Consider the following 24,404-nt stretch of genomic DNA (forward strand, 5'->3'; position numbering starts at 1 on the left):
AGCCACGGACGTTTCCACAGTAGCTGGGAGGGTCTAAAGCTTTTTCCGCTCTTTGTTACAGTTTTTTTTTTCCCCCTTCCTTCTTCCAAATTTTCAGTTAAAGAATATTGCCAGGGCATTCCTGAATTAATCCAGGCTGAGCTTCAGAGAAGAGAACAAGAGACAGGTGTAACTGGGTGGGAAAAATCCCACAATGCTAGTGAAGTTTTTGCTTATCTGTAATACAGTAGGACTGGCAAAGCTGGTCAAACATTCAGACCATCATGGATATCACGGTGGTTCAGTGCACAGCTCAAAGCGACAGATTTATGACACCTCTTCATACCTCCAGAGGACTCCTCTGTCACACCAGGAAGAAAGTTATTGGGAGGCAGAAGGGCTCAGGGAGGATACTCAGGATTACCCTTCCAGTGTGATCTCCTTACATGAGGAAGAGAGAGAGGATTTTGAAGCTGCGAGCCCACAGTCCCGAAATGGGTAAGTACCCCAATGTGTCTGTCTTACATGTAATGATAGTACAATCCTGTCTGATACCTTTATATCTTGTTGATAAAGGACCATTTTCAATAGAAGTTTCTCATTAAAATATATTAGATTTTAGGGATCAATCTATAGCCAAACAGGAGGGGTTTAAATGTTCTAACTACAGAAACAGAAAGCTGAATTGCTTGTGGAGGATGAAAGCACAGATGGGATCAGCTCTCTACCTAGACCTAGATAGCAGAATGGGGTTAAGGGTCTGGACACACCTGGCAGATGTGAAGCCTTACAGTTCTGCTGTAGCACTGTAAAACAAAATGCTATTTCTGGCAAAGCAGAACTAGAGGAAATTGATTTACTGACTTCTTCTCATCACAAAACAATGCTGATTATTTTTGCTGATCCTGGCAACATTTGCCCATCATCAGAATGTGCCTGGGCAGAGTTGGGCCTTGGAAATGGAGAGGGAAAGAGAATGGCAGGATGTTAGTAAAACAAAAAATAGTGAGGAATAAACAAATATAAAGTAAGGAATAATAAATAAATATGAAAATGACTACAAATTCAACCCCCCCAAAGGTTTTCGTGACAGTGAAATGCTTTTCACAGTAATCTATAGCCATCCTGAGTGGAAAAGGCATGTACTTCACTAGAAAGATTTCCAAACACTATGATTTTTGTAAGTTTTACAGGGCATGTAAGTAGGTCTCTAAATGTTGAAAATAGATGAAAACCAAGCAGGACAGTGAATGAATCTTTTATAGCCCTGATGGATGGGTACTGCAGAGTCTTGTTTGGGAGAGCTGAAACAGCAGCACAGTGAGTGCTGTTCACAGCTCACTGCTTTAGGATGCCCTGGTACTTTTCCCTTTAAATGCTCTTGAGGAAAAGAAAAAAGGGGAGATGGAAAGAGATTATAAAACCTGTGCTCACTTCACGCTTCCCTTTCATGCAAACTAAAGTATGCAATCTTGTTTCTAATCTTATCTATGTGTAAAATTGAGGCCTCCCGTCTCCATGTAGCATGGTGAGTGCATTGAAAGCCTGTTACCCTTCATACTACATCTTTGCACAAATCTATACCTCCCAACATTAACCTTAAAGCATCTTCTATAGCCTGTAAGTGTTGACTTCCAGCTTCCTGATGGGTAGTGCTCAATAACGACATGCGCTGTTAATTCACCAGCCCCTGGTTAATGCATTTCAGACAGTCAGAGGAAGGAAAATAAAGCTTAACGGGTACTCTGAAGTTCCATGTTATACTGTAATGTGCTAATCATTTGACTGCTGGTTGAAATGCCGAAAGCATTCTGGAAACTACAAGTACTATGAAAATTCATTGGTGTAAAAAGGTGCATGTATAGGTCAGCAAGAGGGATTTCTTCCTTTGCTATGTAACTTTGTTCAGCACCAGCTAGTGTAATTCAGTTCAGCACCAGCTATTAGTCATCCTAATTTCTTCCCAAGAAGATAAATACTTCCTCCTTTTATGGAGATAGTTGCATAATGAGTCAAATCATAACGTTCTTCACAATTCTAAAGCTATGTTGATGACTACAGGCAATCAAAATCCAGCCTGGCAGTAGCTTTAAGGGATTTGTTCTTTTGCTAGAGCTATCACAATTATAGCGACAAAAGCCCAGGAAACTGGTGTATGTCTTACAAAAGAAATTCGAGACTTTGAGAGGAATTATGTCCAAAAGTGAGTGGAGAGACTGCAAATAAGAAGTGACAGCACAGCTCCCTTTGTTACTGCACTCCAAATTCTAAAAGTCATTGCAAATGGTTGAAGCAATGTATACCTTCAGAGCCTGAAGTCCTCAAGTGCATGTCAGTGCTCATGGCTGGAGCACCTCGCTATGCATAGACAAGAAGTTGTCATGAATCTAGTATTTCCTCCCTACAAATGTGACACATGCCCTGGAAAAAAACATCGAGGAACTGGACTTGTATTTCTAAAGGGGAGAGCAAGAAAAAAGCATCCGGAACTAATCAGGAATTAAGAGATATAGGGAGAAAAAGACATGCCATAAAAAAGCCTGGGGTCGCAGAGAATAATTTTCTACCAAAACTATGTTCCACTTCTAGTTTGCTTTTGAAATATGAAAATACTTTATTTTCAGAACTAGGAAACAAACAAACGAAATCTATGGTAGCTTTGACTCTCATCAATTTCTAATGAAAATGATGTGTTTTTTCCCAACCTCTTGCTATTTTCCTTATGTATTAGGAATAGTGGTTGCTACAAAATATTCTTAGATTTTTTTAAAAAATATTATTTGTTTTATTACAGCTATTTGAGACCATCATGACTAATAAGTCCAAGGTAATTAGTCAGACAGAATCCTCTGGTTTCTGTTTCAAAATGTAAGGGGAAAAGACTCATTAGATCCCAGTCAAATGCTTGGATATGTTACTGTACTAGTGAATAATAAGATTATTCTAATAAGATTTTTAAAATAAGAAAATCAGTAAGAAGTCACAGGCCTTTAGGTGACTTTTTTAAAAAGAGAAATGTGTGGCTAATAATCCTCATTTCAACTATTCTTTAGAGGAAGAACTAGGTAACAGTTTAGTATCTCAGCTGTTGCTTGTGTCTGAGTGAGCAGGAGAAGCTCTGCACGTTCAAAGTGGACAAGTGTTTGTACATGTTAACTTACAAAATCAAAACTAACAGAAGAGGCAATTTCCAAAGGAAATCACCTTTTTTTTTTCTTTTCTACCCTGCAGCTGTGCGTCATATGAGCTGATCAGTTTGACTTTAGATATTTTATTCTATGGCTGAGGTAAATGGATCCATGTGTACCCAAACTTCAGCAGAATTTAAAAGGGAAACTAAAGCACAAGTACATGAAGAGATCTGTACTGTGAAATTGCTGGACTATATTAGTATTTGTTTCAGCAATGGAAGATGAAGAGTAAGAACAGTAAAAACAGGTTCTGGATTTCATAAATAATCAATGCATAACACTCAGACAATAAATACGTTTTTCACTCTTCATTTCCCATATAAAACAGATGGTGGCTTTCCTCTTTGTGGATACAGGCAGCTAAAGTGAAGCTTGAAAATCTGCCTAGGACATGACCAGATATGTGAAAGTTCTAAAGTGACCCAGTAAATATCAAATAAGAACTTGCATTAACTTTGCATTAGCTCATCACCTACTCTAATACTCACCACTAGGTGTTACCAATTCAACTGCTGTCTGATCAAGTCATAGTGAAAGGGGTAACAAATAGGTCAATGAGATAATACACCACTATTGTTTTCCTGACAATTGCTATGTGGATGACACACCTGATAGCTTGTGGAAACTTGTCCTAAACTAGCAAGCCACCTTGGAGATTTTTCTTTCTTTAGAGCCGCTTCCATCAAATACTTGGTAATGACACATGCCTGAGCAAGGCTTGGTGCTGAGCTAACCTCAGGGGAGCTGAAAGAGAAGGCCACGTAAGTATACAGCTGCCTGCCCTCCCTTAGGCTGTGCAGTTCAGCCCTGGGCAGACAGAACTGGACACAAATGTCTTTCTCCATGCCGCTGTATGGAGCTGGGAGCATGGTGACCCAGCCTTTGAAAGGAAAGGCTTCATGGCCCTGGGCAGAACTCACCATCTTCTCTATACCCTTGCCATGAACTTACCTCTGTTGATCAGTGATCCATGAAAAGCCCTCTACTGTAATTACACTCAGAAGGGCTTGTTTTCTCTCCCTACAAACAGATTATTCCTCAAATCAAGCAATGCACTGAAGCACCATCAGTGGAGCACTATAGCCCACAAGGCTCCTATCTTTCCTCAGCACTGAGCGGAATTGCAGTCAGTTGGCTTTAATCTAACCCATGTGCCTGCAACAACAAGAACAGTCAGGCTGACAACTCAGATTTCATGCATGTAGTGTTCATACTTCATTAAAAAAAAAATAAAAATGAAGCATCTAAAAGGTGCAATCCCATCACATGCTAGTTCTGACAGCAAAGCCCAAAGCCTGTACCCTCAGTTGGCCTGACCTGTCTGTCAAGTAACACTGTAAAACAGATCACTTAAGCATTCCAGGTTAAAAATAATCTTAGGAAAAGGCAAAGGTTATTTTTAACTTTCCCCCACTCAGTAACCACACTGACAGAGTTGGTCCCCAAACAGATGGCTCACCCACTAAGGGAGAAATAGACTGTGGTGATGAAATGGGAAGGGGCAGAGCAACTAAAGCTCGTTTCCTCATCTGTCACAAAGTCTCACAGAACTTCTCTGTCTTTCCGAAACTGTAATCATTGCCAAGCGGCCCCTGTTTTGGATTTGCCCTCCAGTCGGGTAGGTGGTTTAGTTTTCCTTCTTTCTCTTTAATCCACAAACACACACTCAGCTTTTCTTCTATTGGGATTCTTCTTATGATTACCTTGTCTGCAAAAAAATGAAAAAAAAAAAACCCAAACCAAAAACCAAAACAAACCCAAAAAATCCCCAAACCCCACAACCTGAACTATAAATAGGAAAGGCAGAAATCTTCAGCATAAGTAAATCCTTAATTGCGTTAACATATTTCGAGGTTTGGACACACAATTCTGTGAAGTCATCCTTGATTAGAGGAAGGATTCCTGATGTCAACCAGGTGTGTTGTTATCTCACTGAAACAGGCACCTCTTCCTCTAATTCAGCATGGAGACAGCCATAAAGAAGCAGGCCTCTTTTTGTGATTACCCAGGGTGTCAAAATACAGTACAACTATCCTCTGAAGTGTAGACAAGCAGAGAAAACCCAAATCTGTCTTACTATAAGGAAAGTCAGAACAATGCTTAATCAATCTTAATAGCTTATTTTTTTGCCTGCTTTTACAGGAAAACATCCACTGATTTAATTAAGACCACTTTTGCACTGACTCATCTATTTCTTCAAAACTGGTCAGGGCCTTTCTTAGGAAGCTTATGGGATACTGAAATTTCCCAACAAAGGGGCATAGAACATATGCTTAAAATAATACAGGTTTGGATAAAACTCACCTAAATGTGACCTTCAGCCCCTGACATCCTGCAAACTATTGGAATGGCCACTGAGTGCTCAACAATAGCTTTCGCAGTGCCAAGTTCATTAACAGAAGCAAAGGTTTCCTATTAAAGTTAGGAACTTAGCTCCTTTTCAGGACTTCAGGAAATTCTCTGATATTTGGCTCTTGTCAAGCTGCACAGCTGCAGGTGGAATGGCTCCCCATTAGCATATTTGATGCAGCTTCATGGCATGCAATACAGGACTTACCGAACCCTCTGTGCCCAAAGGATTGTTTTATTTCACAGCTTATTAGTGCAAGCTGCAGCAATGCATTCTTTCAGCAGATAGCAAGGAATTTCTTGTTTTAGCAGAGCCACAGAACCATCATTAGCACTATTACCATGTGGATCTGATGCCTTCCTACTTGTGCAGGTCAATAAATACCCCTTGAATGAGTGATCAGTGGCCAACCCTGAACAAAATTACACTCATGCTCAAAACATGACGGGGGCACACCTTGGTGTACGCTGTCTGCACCCTCAGTGCATGCCGTCTGGGAAGCTTGTCTTCCCGGATATTTTTGACTCACTGGCATCAGCACAGCTGAGCTTGTCGGTGGCCACTGGCTGCAATTCCTGCTTCAAGACCAGGTCTGACAAAGGAGAGAGCGTGCTATACTAGGGGTGAACTTAAGTCTGCAGAAATCAAAACATTAAATCCAAGTGTAAGCTGCTCTACAGGCTGTAGAGCTTCTGTTGTGGGGAGGATAATATAAACGAGGTAATGGCTGTAGATGCTTTGTGAAGAGGAAAATCCTCTTGCATTTATTTCTCTGAAGTAACTTGTACAACAGCTGGATTTGGCTCAAAACCAGCTCCCAGCCAAGCTTGCTTTCTCTTGAGCTCCTGCTCCCAGTGAGGCTCCAGGTTCAGGACTGGATTTACTCAGAAAGCCTTCACTGCACTAAGTTTTCAGGACATTCTGCAGGACAAGTCCCAGCCAATAACAGACTAACTGGCACTACTGTTGGAATAAAAGTGGCATTCAATCAGCGTGACTCAGGGCTCTGGAAGACTTCCAGCACTGTATGGAAATCCACATGTTTGAAACTACCACTGCCACTCTTTTCAGCCTGGCTTGTTAAGGTGAATTGCAAATCAATCGTTCTGCTTAAACCCCAGTGAAAAGCAGGGTGGTTCGTGGGATGAGTCCCAGGAAGATCCCAGACCTTGCCTGAGAGGGAGCTCTACTCATCCTAAGGGAAAGACAGAGAAATAAGAGAGTTGCTGCTGTCTGCTCGGGAAGAGCTGGAGAATTCACTGATGACAACCAGTGACCACTTGCTGTCTGCTAATTAAAAACCCAGAGGCGCACCGTGTTCCCTCAGAAAGCAAGCACCTTTTTCAACAGCCAAACACCATTCCATAACAAATAAAAAGATACTTCTGTCTTAAAACTGACATGCACGGTCCTAGTTTAGATTAGTTTAAATGTGGTATTTTACCTCTGTTTTATTGAGGCTGCTTTTTCTTGTAAGTGAACATTTTGCACTAAGGGAAAAACTGAACAGACTATTCCACAGCTAAAGCCTCGTTCTTTTTTCTGCTTCAACTGGTATAAAACAGGAGTCATTCTGTACAAGTCTATGGAAAACTGCTTGTTTAAATCAGAACAACATAGTCCTCTCTGGTCACCTCGTAGCACATTTAAGCAGCAATAATTGCTTATCTGGTGCCTTTTGCTCTGTATAGAAAAGGAAAGTGTTACGGACCTGAGAAGTTTTGCGCTCTGTCAGTGGTAGAGACAGGAATGGCTGGACAGGAGTTTTGAAAGTAATTACAGAAACTGGCTTCCCTGAGCATAAAAACCCGAGGAACCTGATGTGAAGGACAACTCAGTTGTACTAGTACAGCCAAAGGAATAACAAAACTCATGGAAAAACAATATCCTGAAGTCCTGAAGCTTTTGTTCAGGCAAAAATTCCACTGACCTAGGAAGTGGCTAAAATCATGCATTGCAGTGCCAATCAGAAGAGCATGTAACCAAGAAATATAAAGTATGTAAGTACCTAGCTGAGCTGGGGGGCATTATTCACACTCACTATCATGCTGCAATTGTCTGTCTGCTTTTTCAGAATGTGTCTGAAAAAAGAGACTACCCCATATTTATCTGAGCGGAGTGATAATTACTGCAGACCAGTCATCTCACTTTATCTCCTGGTTCTGTGGGTTTTATTCTGTTTTCTAACACATAAGGTGGCCCGGCCAAATCCTAGAATCAGAAATAGAACTGCCTGCATGTTGCTATGTTTCTGTAAAAGCAGAAGTATTACCCAACATAAGAAAAAATTAATTTTAAGATCAATTTTTAGTTTAAAGATCTTAAAAGTTCAAATAAAAGGAGCTTGAGCTAACACAGATTTGCTGAATCTTATTTAAAGACAGAATGCTTTGTCATCAGATGTATTTAACCTCAGACAGAAGAATATACTTGCCTCAAAATAAGGCAAAAGTGGATAGATGCATGTGAAGACTCTATTCAACAAGGAGATTAGAATAAAGCCTAGGAAAAAACCCACCAAGTCTAGCAAAGAAAAGTATTCAGATAATCCTTTTTTTTTTTTTTTAAATCAGGAAAAAAGTAATTTGCTTGGAATGTAAAACAGGAAAAGCAACTGAACAAATGAAACATGTAGCTCTGAATTTGCTAGGGTTCCCTCAAGTGTTGCAGTATTGTGATAAACTTTTACCATTCACCAGACTGAAAAGAAAGCTCTTCTGCTCTCCTCACATGAGCAACTTCTTTCTACTCCTCTCTCTACTTGGCAGCAGAAGCTTGAATCAAAAGGAAACTGTACTAAAGAGAACAAAAGCAGAGGGTGTTAAGTTGGTTATATATTCAGTGAATGAAGACATAACTACAAAGAGGGGAAAAATGCAGAAGCAGAACACAAAGCTGCTGTGTTCCAGAAACCAGCTGAATAAAGAAAGTGCTATTTGTGAAAGAGCAGCTCTTTGAAACTTCATAGCCTGATTCAGAGCCCACTGGTGCCAGCAAAAGAACTCCTGCTCCCCTCACTGAACTTTAGATCAAGCCTTTCTCAGTCTTCACGTTGTTCCACTTAACATTAAAGAATGACGTATTTTCCCTCAAGGTTAATATAGTTAAGGAGTATTTTTAGTTACAGAGAGCAGTTTCCTTAAAGGAAGCATTTGACAAGATGTGCAAAAAATACTGCAATAAAAGTTTAATCTTTGGGCACATGTATCTATATTGCAGCTTATCACAGATGGGAAAGATGGGTCTTATTTACTTATTTGATGAAAAAATACATTTTGATAAGCTTCGTGGAACTCGAAACCACTGAAAGGTTCTGTGATTAAAGCAAAACATTGTATTACATAGCCTTTCAGTTCCACAAATAAGCTTTTAAGACCAATGCAAAGACCTTTGTACCCAGCAAGATCATGGAGCAAATCCTCCTGGAAACTACACACAGAGAAAATACAGAGGTAACCGGTGACAGGCAACATGACTTCACTAAGGGCAAGCTGCGCCTGACAAATTTGGTGGCCTTCTGTGACAGGGTTACAGCGTTGGTGGATAAGGGAAGAGCACCCGACGTCATATACCTGGACGTGTGCAAAGCATTTGACACTGTCCCGCACAACATCCTTGTCTCTAAACTGGAGAGACACGGATTTGATGGATGGACCACTCAGTGGATAAGGAATTGGCTGGATGGTCACACTCAAAGAATCACGGTCAGTGGCTCAACGTCCAAGTGGAGACCAGTAACGAGTGGCATTCCTCAGGCGCGGTATTGGGACCGGTGCTGTTTGACATCTTTGTCAGTGACACGGACAGAGGGATCGGGTGCACCCTCAGCAAGTTTGCCAATGGCACCAAGCTGTGTGGTGTGGTCGACACACTGGAGGGAAGGGAGGCCATCCAGGGGGACCTGGACAGGCTGGAGAGGTGGGCCTGTGCAAACCTTAGGAAGTTCAACACGGCCAAGTGAAAGGTCCTGCACCTGAGTCGGGGCAATCCCAAGCACATACACAGGCTGGGCCACGAGTGGATTGAGAGCAGCCCTGGGGAGAAGGACTTGGGGGTTCTAGTGGATGAAAAACTGAACATGAGCCGGCAATGTGCGCTCACAGCCCAGAAAGCCAATCGCATCCTGGGCTGCATCAAGAGCAGTGTGGCCAGCAGGTCGAAGGAGGGGATTCTGTCTGTCTGCTCTGGTGAGACCCCACCTGCGGTGCTGAGTCCAGCTCTGGGGTCCCGAGTGTAAGAAAGACATGGACCTGCTTGAGCAGGTCCAGAGAAGGGCCATGAATTTTGCTTATGGGGCTGGAGTACCTCCCCTATGAGGACAGGCTGAGAGGGTTGGGGTTGTTCAGCCTGGAGAAGAGAAGGCTCTGGGGAGACCTTCTAGTGGCCTTCCAGTACCTAAAGAGGGCCTACAGGAAAGGTGGGAGGGACTCTTGATCAGGGAGTGTAGTGATAGGATGAGGGGTAAGGGATTCAAACTCAAAGAGGGGAGATTGAGATTAGATATTAGGAAGAAATTCTTCCCTGTGAGGATGGTGAGGCACTGGCACAGGTTGCCCAGAGAAGCTGTGACTGTGACCTCCCTGGCAGTGTTCAAGGCCAGGTTGGATGGGGCTTTGAGCAACCTGGTCTAGTGGGAGTTGTCCCTGCCCATGGCAGGGGGTTGGAACTTTAAGGTTCCTTCCAGCCCAAACCATTCAATGATTCTATCAAGTGGGAGAGAACTAGTGGGCAGATACAAAAGAAAAATGGTCATAAAAATATGTGACCGCCATAAAAGTAGTTTGTATGGAAAGTTTATCAAATTCCCTTTTTTTCATGCTATTCATTCTACATAATGCTAATAACTGTCCAAAGTACACATCAAGTTGGGATCAACCATTGATTCAATTTCTGATACAATCCCTTTCTACAAGTGGGAAGCCCACCAGATACCTCCAACACATTAACAGGTTTTGAAAGGGAATCTTCGTATTTTCTATTAAATGTGTGTGCACATTTACATGTGCAATACAGCAAGAGTACTCACAGTCACACAATGCCCCATTCTTGCTCACACACATGTTGATGCATGTAAACATTTGGTTTAGATTTGTATGGCTTATATGACTCAAAGGACTTGTTTGGGAGCTGTATGGGAAAAACAAATCAGCTCAGATGATGATTCATGGGGTGTGGATTGTTTTTGTTGGGAAAGAACAAAACACTAAAGCCAAAGAATCCTATTTTAAAAGGTTTCCATACTGAATGCAGACTCCTGCCTGGATCTGGCAGGTATCCTGCGGCAGACTGAAGATACTACACCTAACATCAATGCCAGTGAGCTCCAGCAGCAGCACCCAGTCACTTTGTTTCCTCCCCAAAAAAAGCAGAGAGGATTTGAGAGGGGAAAAGCCACTCCCAGCTATGGCTTGCCAGGCACATGAGAGAGGACAGCCTAAATACAAGCACAAATCAGGTCTCTGTTTCAGAGTTATTCATCTTACACCAAACACTGAAAAGTGATGCAGCCTTAGAAAGCCTGGTGGACTTACACCTCGGAGGCAGACATCAGCCAGAACATGTGTTGGTCTGCTGGCTTTAACTGAATCGCCCGGTGACACAAGTAGAGCATTTGACTCTTGAGTAATGTTTTAATAAAAACTTGAGGATTTGTCTTCTGGTTCAGTCCCATAGGAAACAAGACTCCCATTGATAATAGGCACAAAAATTTCCCCAGTCACTTGCAAAGGCCTTAAAACTACAGCTCATCAAAACAGCTGTTTTGGCTTGAAATCACAACAAAGGCTGCAGCAGCTGGCTTTCCTGTTCAGCTTTCCCAGTGCCGCAGGCTTTGCCAGATTCCTGCCCCTGCTTCTAAGAGAGGAAGAGTTTTGCCTGCATGAGTGGTTGCTGAAATCACAATAATATTTTCCTTAAGAAATAGGGGAGCAAAAAAGGCTATGTCCCAGCAAGCCTGGTGAACTGTTCCCAGCTCGCATAGACTGTCTGCCCTTTCCTCCTGATGTTTCCAGCTTCCTTGCAGCTTCCTCCCCTTCTACTAGCCACCCAGCTGCTGCAGCCGCAGCTTCTGCTTTTGTGTGGGACTCAGTTCCCCATTGTTTCTGCAACTGTCTCAGAGGGGCAAACTTTTTCCATATATGCTGATTATCAGAGATTTGGTTCCTGTGTTCCCATGTAAAAATATACTGCTTAAAGTTCAGCTGTTCTTTATCAGACAGCTCTCCTCACTCCCACTGCCCTTCTCCATTATAACACATGTTCTGACAAACTCATGGAGGACAAGAACCTCCTGATGTCTCCAAATAGCCCAGCTGGCATGATCAGTACTGCATAAGGTCTGACATTACTTTCATTCTGAGAAACTAGTGTGGTTGCTTACAGGAAAGGAATTGAATAGTATGCATAATGGCATATAACATGATTTCTAATTTTTCTCTGGGCTTCATTTAAGCAGATATGCTGCATGTATTGACACCAGAAAGCTCTAAGGCTCATAGTAACGGCTGCAAAGATATTGGACACTGTTCTACGATAGGTAGAACAGCAGAGCCCTAGAGGTTCCAGACAGAGGGGGGAAAACCCCAGATCGTGTGTCTTGGTTTGAAAGACAGGTGTCTGTGGAGGAAGGCAGGAGCCTCCCTTGAAATGGAAAATGCAACACCCTTCCCTCCAAATTATTATAATTTTGAAGTTAACGGGCCTTCAGGCAAAGATATGGGGAATAGGAATAACAATTCTTTACTTATATATATATATATATATATATATATATATATATATAAAAAACACAAGGCAGGAAAAAAAAAACAACCCACTGGTTTACACCGACAGAGTCAGAAATACAACCTGACACCCTGTTAGGGTGGCAGTAGCAGTCCAATAAGATGCTGGCTGCAGTCCTCCTGAAGTGATGGATGTAGTTCTGTTGAAGCAGCGATCTTGTAAAAGGGTCTGGTCTTCCTCCGAAGGTCCAGTGGTAGGTAGGTAGCTCTTGTCCTCTGGAACTCCAGTGGAGGGGAAAAACTCCTCTGGGAATCCAGTGGAAGAAGGCTGCTAGGGTGTTCGAGATCTCAGTTTTTATGTAGCATGGAATGCTTGGCTCCTTTCCCCCGGGCGGAGTATCTCACAATGGATGGCGAGTCGTGAAGCAGTTCCTTGATGGGCCATTAACAGGAGATAGTCCAGGAGCGAGTTATCTATGGGTCATGCGACAAGGCATTGTTGTGCCCATTAACAGAAGATAGTCCAGAGGGGGGAGGCAGGGAGCACCGCCCCACCTGGTCTCAACAGCTCCTGAAGATGGTAAAAGAATACTTTTTTGGGGCACATCTTACACTGTAACCTAGGACATCATGTGAAAAATAGCACCTGCTCACTCATCAGATTTACTCTTGGGCATTCAAATTTTCCAGTGACAAACTTTTAAGTACTGAATTCCAGTGTCAGTATCAGGAAGAACAATGTTAAAAAAACCATCCAAAACATAATGACCAGTTCTTGCCGTCACTAATGTATCTGGTGCAGGGACATCTAACATAACGGAGTACCTCAGTTTTTAAGATTCAAGTGGTCTTCAACCAGGACAGCTAATTTCATGACAATTACAGAGCTGTTTCCTCTGCATGTGCTTTACCATGAGGGAGCGACGAAGGCCCAAAGCCCTTTTTAGATTTCATGCTAATCTTCCCGTCTGGAAAATGAGACTGTAACTTAAACTGTGGAGTCTGGTGTTTTGGTTCAGAATAATTAACAGCCCCAACCCAGCGAGCATCAAGGGATGTTTGGAGGAGCCACAGATTCTGCTGCAAAGGGAAGAGCTGGATTTCATGGGTCACTGAAGAAGACTGAGCCCTTTGCAGCCTGCCTGATGCCCAGGTGGCATGGGCTGTGGAAGGTCACTGCTTTAGAGCCTAAACCACAGAGGCTGAGCTGCCAGAGTCGGAGTGCTCCTGTAAGCCCCTCATCCCTCAAAAAATGCATCTTCATTTGAAGAGGGGAACTAAATTAAATCCCTGCTTCCACTTCCCAGGGCAGGACCCAGTCAGGTTATCTGTGTTAACCCAGCAGCCTGTTTGGATCCATCTCTATAGAGACACTCTGGAAAGCTAAATTAGCTGTAACACTGAGGGAGGTATATATTTTCTCATTTCTCTCTCCCCACTGCTCAACCCCACCTTTTTCCTAAGGAAGCGGATTAGCACATTTTAACATCAGTATGTTGTTAAGTGGTATTTCACAACTTCCTAAAGGCCCTGTGTGCACACAGTTTTAGAAATAACCCTTGAGGGTGCTCTCCTACAATAGACAGGGACACGTAGCCAAACTTGTGTGAAACAGACAGCCCCAGACTGTCTTTAAGACAGGTCATCTGTAAAATGCAATTGCTGGTTCAGTGACTCTTCTTCTGAAGGTTTTGTAGCCAGAGTTAAACAGCAAGAGAGCAGGGACCCCTTGTCCCCCTATAGGTTCTTTGTCCAAACAAAGCTGTCACATCCCTTTTCTACTCATCACTATCCATAGAGAATGATCGGATCCCTTGGTGTTTAACTGGCAAACTTCTGTAAATGCACTATCTGAAATAAGGTATTGAATACATGCATAGTTTATGAACAATAATTGCAATTATTAATTAATCAGATGCTAATAATTTTTTTTGTTGTTTCCCATTATAGTTATTATTCCTCACTTCCTGTCACTTCTGATCTTGGCTTTTAACCATCAGACTTCAACCAACTGTACACTTCCATGTCTTGACTTTAAACTCTCAAGAAGGAAGAGGCTCACCTACACTCTAGGATTAATAGATGTCTGTATAATTTTGACCTGGAAAATTTACCAGACTAGTAAAACTCACTTGTCCTTGCTAGAAGCATAAAACTAAAAGCCAAGAAAACACTAATTTTCCCAATATTATTTGCCTGCAGGTGATGGGAGAAATTATTTCAAAGCTAGTCTAATAAATAAAATTCAATCAGTTACTATATTATCTTGAAGAAGTACTACCTAGGAAGACATTGATTATTAATTGAGTTTATGTCAGATTAAGTTTTCAGAAGCAGTCTGCCTCAACCTGATGAGTCAGTCATTAGGCATCTGAAATGGTAACATGCTGAGAAAGGCAATTTGACATTTAAAGTGACATTAACCTGCAGGTTATCATGGGTTGGAAATTTCTCCTGCTAAATGAAAGGACTGGAAATGGAACTAATGCATCAAAGTTCAGACAATCAACTCTTTTGTAACAAACTCAGATAAACATCCCAAATGAAAACAAATTAACTGGGAGTGGAGGTAGAAACTAGCAGGCATTTTCCACTTTCCTCATCATCCAGCTGGGGAAAAAAAAACCCTCAAAAAACAGGAGGGAAAAAAAAAAAGATTATGATCCTTCTACTTTTCACTCATCCTTGGCACTGTTACAAGCAGAGACTTAAAAAAAACCTACTTCAAATTCCTTTTCCATGTCTGTCTTCCACTAGGAACTGGTGTTCCTTCATGCAGTCCAAGCTGGTAACGTACATAGAAGCCTGCATGAAGGAGAAGTACATTGTCAACTCCCAACAGCCATGTTTAAATGGAGCACCAGACTGCCAGAAGATCATGTAAGTATCTTAAATAAAACCACTGAAGAAAACAGAATTTTCTCTGAAGTATCTAAATGATATTTTCAAAAGTATTTCATGACCCATTTTAAAAAAGAATTAAAGCATCAACTCAGTTTAATACCAAAGTGATGTAGGGTCTGATTTAGGTACCTCAGGTGATCAGGCATTTAAGTAACCTGGAAGAACAACTGCTTTTCCAAGCCATCAAATACAGGACTACAAGGTGATTAAGTGATTTTTCAAATCTTACCACGTCTTTTCAGAAAACAAAACAAACCAAAACCCATACCTTCTCCGTGATTTTCAGGTCATAATACACATTCATAACTAAAAAAAAAATCTCTGCCTGTGGCCATCAGTGAGACTGTTTACATGGCAGGAGTTAGAGATGTGCAATTGCCCAAGTGCTTACTCTTCTTTGAGAAGGACTGGCTGCCCAAAGAATACTGGTGAAAGCCAATAGCGTATGTTAAGCTACTAGAACTGATACATTTTTAAGTTGGGAGACATTGACTCACAACACACTTTTGAAGTGAAATAATATTTAATGCTCACCTACATGTTTTCACACTATGTAGTCACCTGAGTGCAAGAATGCTTTTGTTATATGTTAATACAATTAATTTATCTTTCTCTGAACAACAACAAGAAAGCATGATTATTTCTACTGGAGATTTTAAGAAATTTGTATCTTCCTTGGTACCAGTGACATTTTGGAATATTTGTTTAGAAATAAAACTTTCTCTACAACTCATCAGAACATTACAGAAGCTCAAGCTCAGTCCAAATTTGATTGCAAATGGCTCTATTACAATAAATATCACAGTTGCATTTCTGATGGTTACATAAATTTGCCATCTGTGACATTTCTCAGACTTGTGCCAGACCCGTGCCAACATGTTTGGAAAGAATCTCTATCGAAGAACACTAAAGTGTGAGGCAGACCACTGGAGCCCTGCTCACTGAATAGTAGTTATATTCTATCTGCATGTAAGAATGGGCACACACCTCTTGCAGACAGCAATCCTGAAAAGCAATCTTACATAGGGGAAAAAAATTGTGGACTGTCCTGAATGTTTTATTAAGCAGCAGTGATATGTTTATGACAAATTTCTTAACCGTGTTCTGCATTAGTCATCTAGGACACACTTGGCACAGACTGCTGCTAGTGTCAGTGAATTTACCCAGAGTGATGCTAGCTTGCAATAACTTGCGACCTAATGCCCAGGTGCTTACTCCCCAGGTACAGGACAGCTCTGAAGCCAGTCTATCAAGTGAAACAGAAGGTTTTCAAGTCTCTGCAGTGGAAATGCTGCCCTGGATTTATTGGCAAGAACTGTGAACAGCACGGTAAGGAAAGCTAGAGAACAAGCGTGAGAATGAATGACTGAATGCCAGTCATGGTGGCACGAAATAAGTTTGCTTATTTGTTTTTCCTTTTTTTGGAATTGATGCCTTATTTTCTTTGGTCTGCTATGCCCCATGTCACCGATACCTTGAAACAAGGAGTAGTTGTAATTAGCTGCAATTAGTAGCTAATAGCACTAGCTACTTACTCTTCTGTTAGTAGGCACCTTTGTAATCTTTACACACAGAGAAAGGTATTCATTTGCTGGGGGGGCCTGTCAGATGTACAAGTGTAATGCCTAATTCCAGGTAGAAACTGGTGACCTCAGAAAGCAACACTAGTATGTGAAATGCCCCTATGGTCAGTTTACAGGATGAAGTCGTCTGGCTAGGGAAATCACAACGTATCCAAGTTCAAACAAGGTAGGCAGCGTTCACTCTCCAGCCTGCATTGCTGCCTCCTCTCTGCTTACCCTGGCTGCACAGATACTGGCTCCTAGAGCAGGGAGCAGCTCTACAACACAAGAAGAGAGCTCAGGCTGTTACTTCCATGGAAGCTCTAGCAATAGCCTTTACATACAATAAACTACTGTAGCTCTTTGCACTGTTGAATTATGATGTATGCAGCCAGTAAAAGAGAGGGGAGAGTGTGGTTTAAAAACTGGAGTGCTTCATAGCATTGGAGGGATTTAGCAAATAATAGTCCAAAAGCAGGAAGAGAATTTAAACTGATAAAAGGTAATTTCCTTTAGCAATTAAGACAACCACAACAAAAAAAGGGAAAATCTGTGTGAAAATTTTCACATAATCCATGTCTAACTCACCTACAGACTCCATGGACAAAACAGGAGTGCCTGTTTTCATCTCTAGGTTTACCTTTTCTTCACTGATAGCTTCTATTGTAGATTTATCTCCGGGTGACGCCCCAGCCTGACCTTCATTTATAATGTTGCAAAGGTATTACCAAATGCAATGCTTCTAGTTTAGTCTCTCCTTTGTTACAGTCATTGACCAAAACCAGCTGCTCCATCTTTATGTCTTCATTTGTACAGTATCACTCACTGTAACTGGTATCACCAGAATGTTCAGGTAACTGTGGAAGAGGAAGACGGATTTGCAGATCTTTCGATAGGACACCCCACCCCCCTGAAAAAGTAGTGGATCTATTTGCAGTAGACTTATTTCTTAAGAGCAATAACTCAGCATGAGTTAAAAAATCCCACCCTACTGCACAGCATTACCATTTATGTGATGTTGTATGCCAGTGCTCTACCATGAGCAAAATAAGCTCTCCAGACAAGATGTTCTTTCCCTAAGAAACCTGCAATGCAGAAGGGCTATCTCCACATCAGTTACACTACACATGAAATTGCCCTGTGTTGCCTTGCTAACTGTAGTAGTTTCTGCATCTAAAACATTTTCACAGATGTATTACATCTCAATTGCAGATCCCAATTTTATTCTGGTGTCAGAAAATCAAACTGAAGGACGGGAAGAAGAGTTCTCAAAACACAGTATGTGCTTGAAGTTATTGTGCTATTCTTCTAGCTCTCAGCCACTCATCAGAAAGAAAGATGTATTTTTTAGCTGCAGTTTTAACATAAGCTATGGACACTATCTCTAGTGAAAGCATTATTTTCGAAAGCTTTTACACAACTACATTTATTGACATAAACAAGGGCTTTTGCTATAACACTACATGAACGCTCTACACAAAACTTCCAAAAGTTTCAAAATTGTATGCTGGCTGGTCATCAGCAATACCTAGTGAGAATGCCAGCTGGTACAGAGCATTAAACTTTTCAATGGAATTGATGTTTAACCCCTTGCTCTGCTAAGATTCACAGGAAAGTACACCATGCTCAGAAGTCTACCAGAAAAAAATCTATTCAAAATGCTATTTTAGAGCAGCTACCCAGTAGCTTTGAGATTATTGCTATGAGGTACCATAGATTTGTGTCTCAGGCACTCTATCCTATTAATCTACATATCCAAGAAGGATCTTTCCTTACCCTTTGGGAAATGAAGCGGCTTGCAGTCCTATTAAGCATCTTCTAGCAATCGACTTTGGGGTAATGCTGCAGCTCTGAAAGAGAGTCTCCCTTACATTATGCTGCCAGCACTAAATGCATAAGCAGTTGCTTTACATGACTTAAGTTTATAAAACATTAGACTAAAAGGTCAAGGTAACCCTGGAGGGTAAGAGGCCCCCAGGATGGCACAGTCACTATACACTTTGAAATGCAGCTCAAATTAACAGGTCTTTACTTAGAATAACACCAGTTAAAGGGCCCCTCAGTGAGAGTCAGCTATGACACTTAAACCCTATGCTTCTGATTCCTTAGTGGAACGCCTCAATTGCTCTTTCATTCTCTCTTTTATTCTGGGTGGTTAAACGTTGCTGTCCTTTCGGTCAATGGCTTGAAAGGAGTTATTATTCCAGAATATTTTTATGACATGGGGAGATTTGAAATGAAGAGCATTTTACTGCCATCATGGCTAGCATGGCTGAAGTTCTTCTGATAATACTTAAATATATTAGGTTTTCGTCACTGTTAAAAAAAATCTTTGCAAAGAAACCACAAGATAAGGTGTTATAAATCAACAAATGTCAGTGCAAAATTTTCAGAGCAAAAAGTACACAGGTGTTCTCAGAGGTCTTTTAGAAATACCTGTCACCTGGTTGTGGCACTCCGTTGCATGACTTTGTTTTTTTTAATCTTGTGATTAGTGTCAACAACACTGGATTCAAGAGAAATGTTGGAAGTCATTCAAAATCATGAGGCTTTACTGGATGATCTTCAAAGTGATATTCATCAAGCAGTCAGCAACTTAGGTGACTTACAGAGAATATTTGAAAGCAACGGTACAAGCTTGGTGTTAGAAGTGAACCAGAGCAATTCAGGTGAGAGGTCTGATGCAGAACTATCAGCCTGCCAATAGGCCCTTTAAAACTGTGCAGACGAGAGAGAAAATTTGAAAACAAAAATACCCTAATATTCCTTGGTCTGATGGTTGCTTCTAAATAGAGAAAAAATGGGCGCTATCCCAATACAAAGGAATGAACCAAATTCAACAGTAACTTGAAATGCAAAATGAGATGAAAAGTACAAAGGAATCTGCCTTTCTGGAATTTCAGAATATGCCTTCAGAATGAAGAGGTTGCTTATACTTACAATTTGTTAGCTTACTATTCGGCTTCTATGGCTTCTTCTCTTCTATGGAGATGCAGAGTTTAGATTGGGGTTTTGTTCTTTTTTCATACTCGTGCTGTGTACTCTGATGCGTAGAATATCAGACTGGTGTATGTAAAAAAAAAGTAAACCTTTCTCTGGAATATTATTCCTGCCATACACAGAAGTGGGGAAAAAGAGAGCTACCAAATTTGACCTACTAATGTGAGCCATTGGCTTGTGGAAACATTTTCTAATGATACTGACTACTGTCCTCAGTGAGATTCAAGGCACTCAAGTTTGAACATAAAAATTAAAAAACTAGCCTTAGTGTAATTCACACCTAGTACAGACACTTCACAGATTTTTCAATTATTTAGTCCTGGTCTGGAATATTCAGCTGTTAAGATGCTGTGTAACTTTGTGAAGTAGAAGGTGCATTGTAGAAAGTATCAGAAAAAGAACAACATTGTGAGACAGTCAAATAAACAAGAGCTGACCAGCTAAGAACTGTTGTGAAAATCAGCAGTTATGGCCACTTACAAACTGCTTGTCCAGGGGTCTCAAAATGCAGTATTTTTGAGACTTAAATGGGACAGTCAATACATATCTCAGTTATTGTCTGCAGATGCAAGACACAATGTGCTTCACAGTAACCTTGATTTAAAATTAGGCTATTTTTGTAATTGTCAAAATTCATCACGCGATCAGCTTTTGGGGAGTAAGATGGCAGTTGCTATAGAAAAATACATACTTGAGTTACCTTGGCCAGATTAAGATGTGTTCCAAAAGCAGAACTTAAGTTTAATGAAATTTTTTTTTTTTTTTTTTTTTTTTTTTAACTGTGTTAACAGATCTACAGGAAAGGCTTTTGCAGCAGATTTTGTTTCCCTATGTGGAGAATTTTCTACGGAAACATTTTAACCCAACGTGGGCAAGCTTCAACAGAAGCTTACAGAACCTGTCGAATATGGTAAGAAACCTGTCCCATGATGTGGAAGCCAACAAGAAAAGCATAGAAAGATTCCAAGAGAGCACTGTGCCCAAGAAGGAATTCCAGGAGCTGGGAACTAAGTTTGAATCGAAAGTTCAAGAAAACATAGTGAAAGTTGATCAGGTGAAAAGAGATATAGGGAACCAACTGCAAACACAGCAGGCTAGTATTCACTATAATCTCACCATGATCAAGGCAGATACCGACACAAAGCTCAAGAAGTTTCACAAGATACAGCAGTCTCATTTCTTAGCTTTGAACAACAGCATAGCAAACACAAAACAAGAGCAAAGCAATCTTGAAAATAAATTCGAGATTTTGAAAAAAAATTTAACAGAACTCTCCTCACAGCACGGTCCCAAAGATGAAAATACCCAGTTAACTATCAGACAAATAAATGACATTCTGGCAGGGCATGCAAAGCAGCTTAAAGAACTTTACATGGAGTCAGATGTGGCCTTTCAGAATATTGCAGTTTTAGAGAGGTGGTTTAAGGAGTTAAAAAAAAACATCACAAAGTATAGGCCAGAAGATCTGACAATAACTTTAATGGAGAAATCACTTATTATGGCAGAAAACAAAGCAGCAATGGAAAGGCAGGTATCAGAGCTCAACTATACTCTCTCAAATCTTCGGGAAAACTATTCAGATCTGTTGAGGTACATGGAGGAATGTAATTGCCAGAGACTATCTTCTGACACTGATGTAATGGAGGAAGATTTAAAGAACATCACTTATTCCCTTGAAGGCACCCAATCAAACTTAAAGGATATGAAGCACTTAGAGTCAGTTTTCAGAGATCTCTTGAGAAATGAAATCGAAGAGCTCTCCTCAGCTTTTCCTTCTATCCATCAGTCCCTTAATCTCCGTCAAGAAGAAAACAGACAGCTTCAGTCACAAGTTACGGCTTTTTCAGAAGACATAGGCTTCTTGAAGAAGAAAGATGAAGAAATTCATCGACATATCAATTATCTCAACAGTTCTTTCAGCTCTCTTTTGGAAGATGGCAAGCGGCATGAAGCAGCACTGGAGGCTTTGCTGGGAGAAGAATTTATGGAAGTCTTGTTTGAAGAAGATCCTAGAATTCTAATATCATCAGTATTTCAGCTGCAAGAATCTCTCAGACATATCTCAGATAAACTCCAAGAACAAAATGTGACTTTAGAATCTCTTATAAAGAGATTTCATCTTTTGGAGAGAGGTCAACAGAATAATCACAATGCTCATACATCTCCTAACCACCCCAAAGAAATGCAAACATCCTCTAGTCTAAATGAAGCTAGTAGTCAACGCAACATCGTGGAACATATGGAACCTAACTATGAGGCTGCCAAAGATGACTCCTTGGATAGCTCAGCTTATAATGATATCACGACTCTAAAGAACGATATTAAACACCTGAGCCTGGCAATCAAGAGGCATGAATCCAGAAGTGACATGAATCTCTGCTGCAATCATACAATAGCAAATGTAATTGAGCCACTCAACATTTCTGTGGAAATTCTCTCAGCAGATTTAGCAACCATCAAGCAGAAGCTGGAGGAACATCTGCTGATTTTTAAAAAGCTATTTGGAAGCAATGAAGAATTAGTTGCCTCTAATATAAGTCTGGATGTTACAAAGATTCAGTCAATGCTGACCAGGAAAGTGAGGAGGCAACAGAAAGGTCAAGATAAGCAAAGAGACAAGAAAAAGCCTGAGAAGCACAGAGAAAATATGCAAACAATAAGTAAAAGAATTACAGTGCAGACAGAACTTTTGGAAAAAGGTGGGTTCTTCTCTCTTACTTGCTCACTCGCAGGTCTAGCTTCTTTCTGGGCCCTGCCCTAAGTCCCCCACACATAGCATATTAGTTGCGAGACCTGTCAGATATCTTATGGGATGCTGGAGGGAGAAATTCTGACATCATTTACATCCTCCTCCTCCATCAAAATAAGCAGTTTGAGTGAGAACTAAGTTGATACACTGCTGCACTTTGCTTGAGGCCAATAACATCTATTAAAGCTGCTGGGAAATTGGTCTTGAACTAATTCAACTTGAGATGTTTAGAACACAAATTCTGTTTGTAGATGTTCATGTTAATGTAGTAGCAGTTTTCTCTTTTGAAGCTGCTGGGGAGCGCTAGGCTTCCTGGTCTTACTTTTTTTTCCCCTCTGTCATTTGAGTCTGGAAGGAGCATACTCAAAGCACCAAATCCTTCCTAACGCAGACAGGTACATTAAATGAACTACTATAAATTGCACAAGTGGAACAGGGAGGACTGACCAGAGAGCACACACTCCTATGGCTAAGCTTCAGAGACAAGTTTTCACCTTATACTTCACTGTGACTGGCCAGTTCCCTTTCACTGTAAACTTGTGCCCATAAGGACCTGGTAATTACAACCACCACAGCTTTAGCATTGGCTTTTATGACTGTAGCACTTGTTATGGACATAGAACATAGAGAAAAAATCAGCCCCTTTAGGCATCTCTGCTGCAAAACTGTAGGTACGACTGAATAACCACAGAATGCATTTCAAGCAAACATAGTTTTAGGACAGTAAAAAAGTGCTATTTTTTTTTTCTCCTGGGTGGTCTCAGCCTTACACTTTTCCAAGAGTAGCAATTCAGATATTTCCAGGGAACCATTTGATCTAATCCCAGGCACATACCCACATTTAGCTCTGCAAAGGAGCGTAGAGAAAGCAGGCCTGATAGGGCTTCTTCACCTTATCTCCCAACCTGATGATCCTGGGGAGAGAAGAGCACTCACTGCTAAAATCCTGTTCCTCTTTCTTTTTCAGACTCTTTGGTGGCATTCCATGTGGGATTCTCAGAAGGAAAGGATAAAGAAAAAACTCTGAGGTTTAATGAAACTTTCCTCAATTATGGAAACAGCTATTTCCCTGAACATGGCTACTTTAAAGCACCGCATAAAGGTGTCTACCTGTTTGTCATCTCAGCAGAGTTTAGTTCAGGACCAGCATTAGGACAACTCTCCTTTAGCCGTGGGTACAAAAGAACTCTCTCAAGTAGTCAGAGGAAAACACCAAATGGGAACACCATGACTACTTTTGCTATGGCAGAAATGGAGAAGGGGGAGAAAGTATGCTTTGAATTGCTGCAGGGCTCTGTAGTGAAACGGAGTCCACCTGGGACAACAATGGGTGGATTCCTAATATTTAAAACTTGAATAGTGACGTTTTATTTTACTGGTATCTTTCCATAGATGCAATGGATCAATTCACTATTGCTTCATCTGTGATGTATTCAATTCTACTGCATGTGTTTAAACATAGCACTACCCTAGATTTGTCTTCATGCTTCTTTTCTGGAAGTGTTTGGCTTTTGATTAGTTGCTTATGAGCAGCAACGGGATTTTCTTTCAAGTGATATGATAATAGTTTGGACTCCAAATGTATCAGCACACACATTCCCACATCCTTTCACTGTGAGAACTGCGCCTAATTAGAAAAAAATGTTTCATGGGAATTTGTTCACTTAAAAGACAAATAATTTTTCCTCTCCCCTGGCAAAAGAGTATCCTGCCATGGCAAACACTCCCATCACTGCAAAGGAAAAGATTTTAGGAAGGGTTGTATAGATCAACTCTTGTATTTTGTGAACAGTAGTTTAAAACCAAGAAGCCAGGATAACATTACCTTTTAGTTCTCTGAGGACCACAGGCAGTCACAGACTGTCTTGGAAGCTTCTGCTACTCACTCCAATTCAATGTTTCAGTTGGTGCATAACACGAACACTAGAAGAGAGTGATCAAATCCAG

General features: G+C 41.0%; 1 protein-coding gene across 1 annotated transcript; it reads left to right on the plus strand.

Annotated features, from left to right (window-relative positions):
- The first annotated feature begins 193 nt into the window (after nt 1-193).
- Nucleotides 194-23,813, plus strand: MMRN2 (multimerin 2). Its single transcript, XM_086467142.1, has 7 exons — nt 194-477; nt 15,000-15,122; nt 16,369-16,475; nt 17,921-17,986; nt 19,204-19,377; nt 20,500-22,407; nt 23,425-23,813. The coding sequence occupies exons 1-7, from the start codon at nt 194-196 to the stop codon at nt 23,811-23,813; spliced, it is 3,051 nt and encodes a 1,016-aa protein (XP_086323268.1).
- Nucleotides 23,814-24,404: the final 591 nt, after the last annotated feature.

This window comes from Leptosomus discolor, chromosome 6 (genome assembly GCF_034619465.1).
Source record: "Leptosomus discolor isolate bLepDis1 chromosome 6, bLepDis1.hap2, whole genome shotgun sequence".
In the NCBI taxonomy this organism is placed as follows: Eukaryota; Metazoa; Chordata; class Aves; order Leptosomiformes; family Leptosomidae; genus Leptosomus; species Leptosomus discolor.